The following is a 13,093-nucleotide window of genomic DNA, read 5'->3' on the forward strand; positions in this document are numbered from 1 at the left end:
CCATCTGTGTCTTTGGAGAAATGTCTGTTTCATTTTTCTGCCCATTTTTTGATTGGGTTATTTGTTTTTTTGATACTGAGCTGTATGAGCTGTTTGTATATTTTGGAAATCAAGCCCTTTTTGGTCACACCATTTGCAAATATTTTCTCGTATTCTGTAGGTTGTCTTTTCGTTTTGTTTATGGTTTCCTTTGGTGTCCAAAAGCTTATAAGATTAGGTCCCATTTATTTATTTTTGCTTTTATTTCTATTGCCTTGGGAGACTGACCTAAGAAAACATTGCTACGATTTATGCCAGAGAATGTTTTGCCTCTGTTCTCTCCTAGGAGTTTTATGGTGTCCTGTCTTATATTTAAGTCTTTAAGCCATTTTGAGTTTATTTTTGTATATGGTATGAGGGAGTGTTCTAACTTCATTGATTTACATGTGGCTGTCTAGCTTTTCCAACACCACTTGCTGAAGAGACTGTCTTTTCTCCATTGTATATTCTTTCCTCTGTTGTTAAAGATTAATTGACTGTAGGTGTGTGGATTATTTCTTGGCTCTCTGTTCTGTTGCATTGATCCATATGTCTCTTTTTTGTGCCAATACCATGCTGTTTTGATTACTGTAGCTTTATAGTATTGTCTGAAGTCTGGGAAGGTTATGTCTCCAGGTTTGTTCTTTTTCCTCAATCAATTTAATATTAAAGTGATCTTGTTAGTCTGTTAAAAAACTAATTGGCTATCAAATATCTTTATAAAGCCCTTTGTTACTTATGAATATCATTGGGATGATACGATTAAAGGCTATGAATATCAATAAGCTTGAAAACATTCCATGCTAATGTTCAGGGTCATATTTTTTTCCTCTTAAAATTGTGCCATTTTTACTGTTTGCTGTGTCCACAGGTACGTCTACAGACCCAAGCTCATGTGTGGGGTGGGGGGGTTTTCATGACAATTATGAAAATGACCTATTCACAGTTTGCTGCCATAAGGCATAAGCTTGGGTATCAACTGATTTCAGCTATTTGACAGTGTATGTCAATGTATTTATCATACATTTGGGAAAAATTAGTCACTCATATATCTATCTAACCAGGAAATGAACTAATGGTGTTATATGGAACTGGAAACTAATTCCCTCATAAATATCCTAAGTGAATATAAAGAATTATGTGCTTCTAATCATCAGAGAAATGCAAGTCAAAGCCACAATGAGGTATCACCTCACACCGATCAGAATGGCCATTATCACAAAATCTGGAAACAACAAATGTTGGAGAGGGTGTGGAGAAAAGGGAACTCTCCTGCACTGTTGGTGGGAATGTAAGTTGGTACAGCCACTATGGAAAACAGTTTGGAGGTTCCTTAAAAAACTACAAATAGAACTACCATATGATCCAGTAATCCCACTCCTGGGCATATACCCAAAGAAAACCATAATCCCAAAAGAAACTTGTACCATAATGTTTATTGCAGCACTATTTACAATAGCCAGGACATGGAAGCAACCTAAATGCCGATCAACAAATGAATGGATAAAGAAGATGTGGCATATATATACAATAGAATATTACTCAGCTATAAAAAGGAATGAGATGGAGCTACATGTAATGAGGTGGATAGGCCTAGAGTCTGTCATACAGAGTGAAGTAAGTCAGAAAGAGAAGGACAAATATTGTATGCTAACTCATATATGCGGAATCTAAAAATGGTACTGATGAACTCAATGACAAGACAAGAACAAGGACGCAGATGCAGAGAATGGACTGGAGAACTCGAGGATTGGGGGGGCAGGGCTGCAGGGGAAGCTGAGACGAAGTGAGAGTGTAGCACAGACATATATATACTACCAACTGTAAAATAGATAGCCAGTGGGAAGTTGCTGTATAACAAAAGGAGTTCAACTCGAGGATGGATGATGCCTTAGAGGACTGGGACGGGGAGGGTGGGGGGAGTCGAGGGAAGGAGGGAATACAGGGATATGTATATAAAAACAGATGATTGAACTTGGTGTACCCCCCAAAAATATAATAAATAAATAAATAAATAAATAAAATGAAAAAAAAGAATTATGTGCTTAGTTGCAACAATTAACTCTTCAAAGAATCAGATCTGAATACCTCAGGAAATGCACAGAGGTCATGATAGTCTAAAAGCCTTCAGGAATCATCAGTGTACTGTCAGTCCAAAGTGCTAGAATTGGGGCTTACGTACAGTGCCAATTTTGAACAGTCAGGCATGGTGCCAGAACACAGGCATGAGGATTGTCAGGCTGAGCCCAGCCACCTTTGTTGCCAGGGACTTGAGAGAGAGGGACTGGTGGCTCGCATGTCACAATCTATCACCCCCGCCCAGGGCACCAGCAAAATTTGAGAGCAGCAGTGATTCCCTGCCCAGTTCTCACCCCATCCCACCATACCCGGCAGTTCTCCACCCTCTTCTGATTTGGGCTTGTTGGGATAAAAAAGGATGGCGAGAAATAGAAGTTCTTATGCTCCAGGAGGTTTTGCAACATTCAGAAAAGGAGAGTGAGATTAAATTTACCCAAAGAAGAGCCAAAGAGCTTTCCCTCACCTTTGCTTCCAGCAAATCAGGCCTTCATTTTCTTGTTTCAAGTAAAACCCAAGAACTGATGATTGAGTTAAGCAGCATTAAATTAGACTCTTTTTTGGTAGAAATGGTGTAAAGTTTTCAAGGAGTACATGCTAATTCCTGTTAGCATGTTCCACCAACCTTTGATCTTCAGCCCCATCATCTCCTTGAGCTCATAGCTAAGGAAGATCATAGACATACTAGCATTGTCTTTATAACCTCTTGCAATTCCAGATACTGCTGGGGCCAGAGATGACGCCAATGCTTAATAGGAAATCTAATAACGCCATACAGGTCTTATTTTAAAATCCTGATATTTTAGGTGACTTTTAGTAGATTCATCTTGTAATCTAAGAGGAAGTAAGACAGTAAAGACAACAGAAATGTGAATCAGAACCGTGGAGCTAGCAAAAACTTGAAATGCTCAGCCTTTTGCAAAGGTATGGAAACTTTGCCACTTTACAATATTCTGTGGGTCAGAAAGTGTCAGTGATTTTCTCTTTTCTCCAGAGAGAAATGACGGGGAAAGAGGGACATTTTAAAACTGAACCCGGGACTCCTAGTTTGTCTGCATGAGAACCCTCAGCCCCCACAGAAACTCACGAGACGTGTTAGTAAAGAGACTCAGGCTCTTAGGCTCTGAACTGTGAGGACTGCAAACAGCACGGCCAGGAGGTTACCTCAGCACCGACCTAGTAAATAAATCATTTGGTAAAAGCCATTAGAGAGAAAGGTTACTGGAAAGTCAGAAATGAACCAGCCTGTCTGTGCCTGGTTTTGCTAGAATGTAGTAACCATTTGAAATTTTTTAAATGTTTCTCTGTATACGATTTAAGAAAAGGATTGTGACATAACTAACCAGTTTCTATTATTATCTCAAAATGAGGTAAAAATATGGTATGGTTTTAATGCTAATTCATTTATTCAATTTTATGCAGTAAAGTTGTTGTTTTTAGAACATCATGAAACCTCATTTCATGCCCCAATAAAACTAAAATGTAATGGGTTACAGCTTTTCCATTTGTTGATTTTTCTGCTTTAAACATCTTTGATTTTCCATCCTTTGAACGGATTTTTTTTCAATGTCTTGCGCGTCATTCAAATTATTCTTTTCTCCTGTCACCTCCTCCACCTGTCTCTAAAGCAGTTTCTAAAGTGAACCAATCCCGATAGAACCTAATAATACCTATGAGCACTTTTTGGAAACATTAGCACCTTTTCCTTGGCTGCTTCTAATGCACCAGCATGGTCTTTCCAGCATTGGTGGATTCTTTTTAGTTCTCCCCTCGCCCCCACATCTGGTCGAAGAGGAAATTTAGTGCACAACTACACAATTTCAGGCTCATGTCACATCCAGATTCTTCCCTGACAATCTGTCTTCTCTCTCCCTTCCACCAAACACCATGGGTCTCTGCAGCCTCTCACAGTCATTAGCCGGGAAAACGCAGCTCAAGACATCACCTCTACTCGCCTTCATATATCGCCATTAACTACCTAACAATGTCAATGTTCCTTCCTTTTTTTCTTTCATAGGTCAGGAGAATGAAAGAACTTAATTTTTCTGATCAGAAGAAGTTTACATTTCTGTTCTACCCCAATGAAAATACTTCTTCTCCACCATCTCTTTCTAATAGTCACTTCTGTCCAAAGGCAATTAATCATTTAAACATCTTCTCATGGAAACTTGCAATTTCTGTTGCCTACTGTCTTTCATAGGCAAGTTCCAGTTAGAACTACAAGTGTATATCACAACCAAACCTTTCAAAAATATATTGTGAAAAAAATTATTTTTTCTTCTCCGATTACATTTGTAAAGTTTAATATGCCTGTAACATTTTTAAAGTATTTAAATGTTCATAGCAAACATTTACCACTGTTCTGCAAAGTAGTAGCCATGGCATCCAGGCATTTTCTCTTCAGATGGTCTTGGTACCTACTGGTACCAGCCTGTCAATTTCAGACCTTCCTTAAGTAAGCAAATGGATCCCCTCCATACAAATGGACAGGTGGCAATTTCAGCTCATTGTTCTTAGAATTTTGCTTAAAGCAAAAGCAATTTGGATGTTTTAGATATACACGATTATGTTACAGAGCAGGCAGTTGAAAATCTGATATCTAACAGGGGGAGAAGGAGGAGGAGTTAAAGCTGTTAATTTATATTCTCCTAAGACCTGGTGCTACCAGTGTCCTATATGTAAATTTAATTTAAAAGTAACATTGGAAGCTCTCTTGGTGGAATTGACAGCATCCTTAGAACTTCATTTCACACTTTTCTGACTTGGGAATGGTTATTTTGAGTAGCACCTCTTATTAACCTAACTTCTTAATGCCTGGGCAAGAGGTTAAATATCTCACTTATCTATGTTTGGCTTCCATGAACAGCTACTTCATTCAAAGCCGTTCAAGGCTTTATCAAAATCTCACCATGTTTAACATTCCGGAGAGAACATCCAGGGTGCTGATTCCTGGGACTCACCTTTAGTTCACTTATCAAGACTGATCACTTGATAAATATAATGCTAAAACAACAGCAATGAAAATGAAATAGGCTGTATTCTGCTGAAGAAAATTTACCTAGAATGAATGATAAAAAAAAGAAAAAATTAAATTCTGAGCACCCAGTTTATAGAATCCAAGAATGAGGAACTGTTTACCCATCATATGCTAAAATTTACTAAGAATTTCTTCTGCACTAAATGTTTTCAAGCAACCATACTCCCATATTAAGTGCTGTGTTTAAGTACTTTCTGTTTTCACAGACAGTAGATACAAGATCTTCAAAAAGCCCTGTGCATTTTAAAGAGTTAGCAAGTTAGGTTATAGTTAAATTGACATTGTATAAAGTTAAAGAAAATGTCTTAAAATGTAGGAAAATTGTGTTACACGAGCTTCAGGATCTCTGACAAAAGAAAGTAAATGGTGTCCTAGAGCTGTCAGAATTGAAGACCTTATCAGCTATCAGAAGAAAATTCAGTATCTAAATTTACCGTTTATTTTAGGGAGACAAGCAAAAAGGCACATGATCACTTATGAACATGGGTGTTTATCTGATATTTAGTCACAGAAACTGAGAAACAACTCAATTATCTAGTGACGGCAAAGCAGCATATGACTTATAAGCCATCCGTAAAAGGGAGCACATGAAAATACATTGCAAAATATGACTCGCAATCATTAATGCGATAGGCAAATGCTTGTCATTGATTAAGTTTTAAAAGACTATAAGACTAAATAAACAGTATAGCAGAGATCTATTTTACAACTCATATACATAAGTAAGGAAAAGACTAGAAGGATATATATTAGTACAACAAATGTGGCTTAAAGTCATTTTATCTACTTAATCTTTTTCCAAAATCTATTTATTCACGAGTGTGTATGTATGTATATGTGTGGGTATATGTATGCTGTATATATACTATGTACATCATAACCAGAAAAAAATGAAAAAAATGAATTTTTAAGCTGTAAAAGACCTTTCCAGAAGTTTAAGATTTAAAGCTAAAAGCTTATAAAGTGCCCAAGGACTTTATTTTAACCCTGCACATGAGAAGATAGGTAGCTTGATCTATATAAAACCCTGGAGAAAAAAAATAACAGAGCAACATAAAAAATGAGACGCGCATATAACCAAATGTAGTGTGCCCAGAGTGACTGTGGATGTCGGCAGTTGTCTTCAACTGCATCTGAGCTGGCCGGAGACAAGCAGCGTGACTCCAGGAGAAGGCCTGTTCCCTGTCAAAATAGGAGCGTGTGTGTGTGTGTGTGTGTGTGTGTGTAAGACAAGTAGCCTAGGCCTGCTAACAGACTGCGAGGAAGAGAAAGAAGAAGAGTCTTGCATATAAAGTAAAAGCAGAATTTATGAGATTGTCAGATGCCCAAGAAATCTGGACAGAACTACCGTGTCAGTGTTTCTCTTGATCTTTCTTGTTCTGATAAATCCCTTTGATCAGGATGCCCTCATCAGTCATTGATAAGGGCCTCCATGATATGATTCTAAATAAAGTAGAAAAAGCAAAAAAATGCCTTTCTCAATAAAGATTTCAAATAAAAAGTGTATTTCCAACAAATACATTTTATTAATATTGCCAGAGTAAGTCTTCCAATAAGTTTTGTTGTTTTTGTCTTTGTTTTCTGGAAGTAGGTATTTCCAAACAGAAATGTTTGGTTCAATTATTGCTATGAAAATAAATCCTGTTATTGCCCTTCTCACACTCAAGCCAGTATTTTGATGGCAAAATGCTATGTTCGGGAAAGCATGCATTTATAATTGGGTGGGATATACTTTAAAAGAAATACAGCAACTTTTTTATGATCCGGGTCATGAGACCAAAGTTGGGGAGAAAAGAAACAGGAGAAAATGGCCCTCCCCCCAGTGAACCAGGGCAGCAGGGAAGGTAGGGGACCTGGGCCAGCTGACCCAGTGGTCACTGGGGGGCCCCTCACCCTGATTATTCAGAGTACCTGAGTAGCTGAACAGATGAGCTGGGATGTCTGCTCCAGCCCTGACGTGTTTCATTCTAAGCTTTAGGGTCTGAGTGGGGTGGGACACCTCCCGCATCAGAGTCAGCTGGGATGCTAAGCAGAAGCGCAAGTTCAGGGGCCCAGTCACAGACCCCTGTTGGGCAGTCTCTGCAGGTGTCAGCTGGATGCCCAGGTGAGTGGTTGCACATTAAGTTTGTCCAGCCAGGTGTTCACCTGGTCCTACAGAAGGACACCAAAGGTAGCCTCAACGCCCACCCCTTGGTGGTGGCCCCCCTTCTCATCCCTCCTCTGGTGCTCGCCTCTGAGGGAGCCCTTCCCGGCCCCACAGTGCAGCAGGGATCTTCAGATCGCCTGGGAGGTGGTCGGGTGAATTGTGCATTTGTTTCTCTCTTTATTGTTTACTTTTCCTCCTCCAGCAGAGAGACTGTGTTTTCAGCTTTTAGCAGTTCTTTCCTTTCCTGGAATCACTCAGCTTAGTAGATGCTCAATGCAGAGGTGGTGAATGAGCAGAGGCCAAGCAGGAAAATAACTAACTCCCCTGCCACCACCCACCCCCAGCAATTGGGGCAGATTCTGAGGGTAACCGCTATGGAATTGGCTCACCCATGAAAGAACCTGGAAGCCCCCCCCCGGTGGGCCTCCCTCACCTCAGGATTCCACAGGGTTAGGACCTGCCTGAGCAATGTCTCTGGAAATGCATGCCTCCTTGCAGGGCTGGGTGCCTGCTGCCTTCCCAGATGGGCCCTCGCGACCCACCCCATACAGGCCAATGGCTTTTTCTTCCTGGTTCCTTTTGTTTTGCTCCAGCTTCCAAAATTCAAAGCGAATTGAAAGCATTATAAATAAAGTCTTTATTCTCTTCCATCAAAGGCGCCTACCACTTTCAGGCATTAAAAAAAAAGGTAAATCATGTAACTTTCACTTGACTCCATAGAGTAAAGGTTCTCTTGAAATTCAAAGTAAGCTCAATTTATTCTTTAATTATTGATATTTCCAGATCTAAAAAGAAGACTGCAAAAAAAAGAGAAAGAAAAAAAGTCCCTCTGTATACTTTACCAACCCCAAACTCCGAGCCAGCCATGAAGTGCTTTTTGTTCTTTTCTTGCCTAATTGCCTTACCTCCAAGAAGCTGGTCTTAACATGCCATCCATCATCCCGGTGGCAAATCAGACGTGGCCCGTTCAGCCCAGCACGTTGCTACGAGCCACAGTGACACACATTCCTTTCCGGCGCAGGCAGCTGCAGGGGAGCCGCATGTGTTTGAACTGTGTGGCCTCCCCATATAATTCAGGAAATGAGTTTACTCTATCTGTGACACACATCATGTTCACACGGCTTGTGGAGCCGCCGGCAGGCTGTGGGGCTCTGCTGCAGTGGCCCAGAGATGGGTACTGACTGTATTTCCCTCACGCTGGCTGAAGTCCCCGCCCCGCGCCACCTGACCGTGACTTTCATCACAGCTGTCACCTGAGAAAGTATGCCTCATCCCTTGGGAGCTGGAAATGTCTGGCTATCATCTAACCTGAGATTCATAAACCCCAGTTTTTAACACAGACCACTTCTTAAAACAGCAGGGCCTGTTGGTAGATCACCACTCAGCTCCCCTGAAGCTGCAGAATTGATACCTGTCTTTTGATGATGCTTTTTTTTCCCCCAGTGGTAAAATTTGGCCCCACTTCTGCTTGTTATACAATTTGTATTCATTGCTTGCACATCATCTCTGCTGGACCAAGTTCAAACAAGCTCGGCTTGCTGGGCGAAGGGGGCTTTGGTAGGTGTGGAGTGTGCATTTACTTAGATCAAGGGAAGGAATGCCAAAACCAGCCTAGCATCAGAATAGATGGCAAGCCTGTGGTGAGGTTTTGTTATTTTGCATATGGTTAACCATCTCGGAGGTCATAAAGCGAGGCCTCTGTCCTTCGGTGCAGCAGCTGGGTTTACACAATATTTCCAGATTGTTTATTTTGGCCCAGAGCCAGGGCTACATCGTTTTTCCATTATGCACGTTTGACAGATGAAGAGGGGTGGGAAGGGGGACTTCACGGGGCAGGTCTGTGATCTCCTTTTTATTTACGTTAGAGGGACTATTAAGAGTTCTGAAGATTATGAACCAGTCCAAATATAATGCCAGTGTGGCAGCGATAGAAAGAGCCACTGCTTTTGCAAAAATGTCCAGATCTTGGGCAGTGAAGCAAAATCCATGTATGACCTCAGCTTGAGGCCGTGTTGGGAGCATGGTTTGTCACTGCTCAATCTTGCATGCAGACGTGTTACTGGTAAATGATATTTCGCATCACATTCAAAAGTTAAACTCCGGCGTTTGCTTGGCAGTGCCTTCGGAGGAGCAGTGAGTTGGGGAACCCAGCCTGTTTGCCTCGCACTGGCAGGCATTCTGTGCAGATGGGTGCACTTGGTGCTCAATGGAGAAGTTTCCAAAGTCACTGTAGAACTTCTCCTTTGCAGTCCTTTCCCTGAGAGAGCAGCCTTCTGAGGACACTCCTGATGGCCTGGCCTGAAGTTCTTCCCCCAGGGAGCGTGGAAGACTGACCAAAGAACCACAGTTTAAATTATATCCACGGAAAAGCCCTTTGCACTTGGGTCAAGTGCCTGTGATCTGAATGAATGTTTTCCTTCCAAATGAAACATTTTCTTTTGCTGATGGAGAAATAGCAATTTAAAAAGTACCCCAAATGTTGACAAATTAAGTAATTGAACAACCGTAATATAGCAAAATTAGGTCACACAGATGTCTTATTGCCCTAACAGTGTTTGGATTTCTTTAATGAATGGCTGTAAATAATATGTGTGACATAAATTCGTTAGGTACATGGTCATGGTGTATATTATATGTCTCTACAAAGGTTTTTATGTTTATAGCAAGTGTCCCTTATCGCGGTATTTCTTAAGCTTTGCTAAGTCTCTGTAAGTGATCTGTCACCATAATACAGTGTTCTCCAATGAAGTGGCTCAGAAAAGCAAATACTGCTCCGTCTCCAGAATGAGCCTAACCTCCTGTATCAGCCTACCCTAAAGAAATTTGATTTCTAGAAATGGAAAGTTTGCTCAGGCAGGACCTTCCATGAAGGAAGGAATTTCACAAAAACAACATATGTACAGTCAACACCAAAAGTTGCCCTTTGGGTTAATCCAGGCTTGCAGATGGATTTAACATACAGGTTTCAAATCAACAAATCTTTATGGAGGGTCGTAATGTGCCAGGCATAGAGCGGGGCGCTGGGGAGCTAAAAATGAAAAAGACACAGTCCCTTTCAGTCTGAAAACATTTTTGCTGGCTTGCAGGTTTTTCACCAGATCCTCCCAGACTTACCAAAGCATGCCCCTTGACGTAGAACACTCGAGCCCTTCTTTTCGACCGATCTCCTTAATGCCAGAATACACACAGGGCAAGGAGACGTGGGTGGTTATAGATTTCCACTCAATTTGGAAATTAACAGCCAGCGATGAATCAAAAAGGTGCTAGACTGGGAATCAGAAAGCTCAGTTTCTGGTCTCAGGACAGTCGCGTATACAGCCTCGAGCCAGTGCTGAGACCTCTCAGGCCCTCGTGTCTGTGGGTAAAATAGGTTATTGGGAGGACGGCGTGAAGTAAGGAGAGGGGATGTGTGAAAACACGTGAATCCACAGAGCTCCGTGCAGACGAAGGGGATGCTCTTTTGACGGGCTGAGGGGAGAATGTGTGTTGTGGAGGTTGGTTATTGAACTATTTGTACCACTATCTGTAGAGCTTTAATAACGCAGAAAACGGACCCAGCTCAGCAGTCTCCCGATTGACCTTATTATGTAGTCTTGGATTTTTTCCTGTATGAGTGTTGGATGACCAACTACAGATTTTTCTGTTATTGGGGTCAGCAGTATAAAAAGGGTCCCCATTCAGGGCCACTTCTCAGGGAGAACCCAGAGTCCAGGAGCCTGAAAGAGTCTGTCCCCACACAGTCTTCGGGCTGTGACTGACTTTGGACATGTGCACAAGGAAAATTCATCCTTCCTTTGCTGTTCAAATAGGAAGAGCAGACGTTGTTTTTGTTTTCTTGTTTGTTGGCCCTTCTGATCATTTCACAGCCCAAAACCAGTGCTTACTTTGAGGAAATTTTCAGCAATTATTGTGATTTAATGGGCTTCTTTGGCCAATCCCTCAAGGTAAGTAAGAAAAATGGAAAAAAAAAAAAATTAAAAGCCTCCTGAAACCACAGCTTCCCTTTGCCAAAATGTATTTATTAATTAAAGGACAGGGGCAGAAAAACACGACACGGCCAGCACTATCATTCCGAAAAGGCAACTGAAACACAAAGCTAAACACTGGAATTTATAGACTCCAGTGGGAGCTGAAAAATCCCAGCTGTGAGGGTACACCTGGCATTCATGGGTCTCTTGAGAATTTTCTATTAAGCACATTCAGATACTGCCTTTGTCTCCACTTGGCTGTGTCTACCCCTCATAGACACAGCCACGCCTTCTTCAGGTCTGACTACACCCTCTTCCTTCTGTTGGTTTCTTTCATTCACTCAATGAGTATATATAGAGGGCACTGTGTTTCCCCAGGTGCTGAGCTGCACAAGTTCAAAGATACAGGGGGTATCACCCCTCTCTGGACACTCTGAGCATAACAGGCTCCATCAGGAGAACAGCTAGATGAAACGGATAGGCATGTGAAGAAAACAAATCCGGGGAAAATTTTTTCAAAGTTTCATGGTGCCTCAGAGGGCCCCTGAAAGGTTTCCATCTTTTGGTTCACACACACACACACACACACACACACACACACACACACGTACCCTATACACTCAGACTTGCACATACAGCACCTCTACAGGATCGAATAGTCATGGTAAGTATGAAAGACCCAACTTCATGCGGAGTAGTTAGATAAGTCCATTGGGCTTGGTCCCTTTTCTAGGGTTTTCTGACCAAGGAGAGGAAATGTTGATGCCATCAGACCAACCAGAGGGAAATGCCCCATCTGCCCTCCTGGTGAGCAGGCCCATGAGGAGGGAGGCTCCTCTTACACTGTGAGCCCCCTTCAACCATAAGCAACGTGAAGGGTTAGGAGCTTGGGCTCAGTAGTCAGACTGTCCCAGACCCAGCTTGTGGCTTCTGCACTTGCCACCTGTGTGACCTTGAGCACGTTACCAGATTCCAATGTCACATCTGTAAAATGATGATAATAAGAGTGCCTGACTCACTGAGGGTTTTGCAGAGATTAAATGCATGTTAGATAACTTGCAGCCCTCGCACTGAGAAAGCCCTCAGAAGTGCCTGGTGAAGATGATAAAGTTACATTCACCGCTGGTAACTCTTATGCCTGGTGCAGAAAAGTCATTCCAATAAATACTTACAGGAAAAAAAGAAAGAAGGTGACATGGGACACACAAATGAGGTCGAACTGAAGCCTTAATTTTGACACAAAGCACTTGTTTCCTGGTTTTACGAAACCCAGAATTTCAAAACCTTTTAATCAGAAGCATAAAACTCAAATTTCTATAGCAGCCAGGCGGGTAACATAAAAGAAAGAACTGGCATTTAGGGTCTGAGACAAAACAGAGAGCACTGGTCTCTCTGAGGGGGTAGCCATACTCAGCTCCAGAAGAATATCGCCTCACTTTGAGAGAAGCCAGAAATCCAGATTTCCTTGTGAAATAGACCAAATCTTACAACAACTAAGTCAGTTTCTTAAAAAAATACCCCACAGGTCAAATAACACAGAGCCTGCCAAGCAGATCTTGGGCTGCCTGCTTGCCATCCCTGCCTTCATGGAAGCTGCTCTGTAGTTGTGTCTTCCTTCTGAAATGTTCACCAGGGGGCACAAGAGACGTGAGCCCCTTGGAGTCATCTCTGGGGTCCTGCTTTTCAAAGGATGCACATGGGGTTAGGTCTCCACTTCTCGATGGTTATGCTCTACAGTATATGCCCACCTAACGAGGGCTGCTTCACTTCCCAAAGGATGCTGATAGTAATGGATTGTTAAAGCATGATTGTTTTCTGGCTGAAATAGCGACAGTCTCCAAAAATTCC

The 13,093-nt window shown here is 41.9% G+C and overlaps 1 protein-coding gene across 2 annotated transcripts in view; it reads left to right on the top strand.

Moving 5' to 3' along the window:
* UST (uronyl 2-sulfotransferase) overlaps nt 1–13,093 on the top strand; it is a 296,603-nt gene that overhangs the window by 273,273 nt on the left and 10,237 nt on the right. The window contains exon 8 of one of the 2 annotated variants that reach the window (XM_057738681.1): nt 8,061–8,166. The exons of the other annotated variant lie outside the window; for it this stretch is intronic. Coding sequence (XP_057594664.1) covers nt 8,061–8,146 — 86 coding nt within the window. The 3' untranslated portion in view covers nt 8,147–8,166. Of the gene's footprint in view, nt 1–8,060; nt 8,167–13,093 lie in introns of those variants that run through there. 2 annotated transcript variants of the gene reach the window in all.

The sequence above is a fragment of the Hippopotamus amphibius genome, chromosome 6, assembly GCF_030028045.1.
Source record: "Hippopotamus amphibius kiboko isolate mHipAmp2 chromosome 6, mHipAmp2.hap2, whole genome shotgun sequence".
Taxonomy (NCBI): Eukaryota; Metazoa; Chordata; class Mammalia; order Artiodactyla; family Hippopotamidae; genus Hippopotamus; species Hippopotamus amphibius.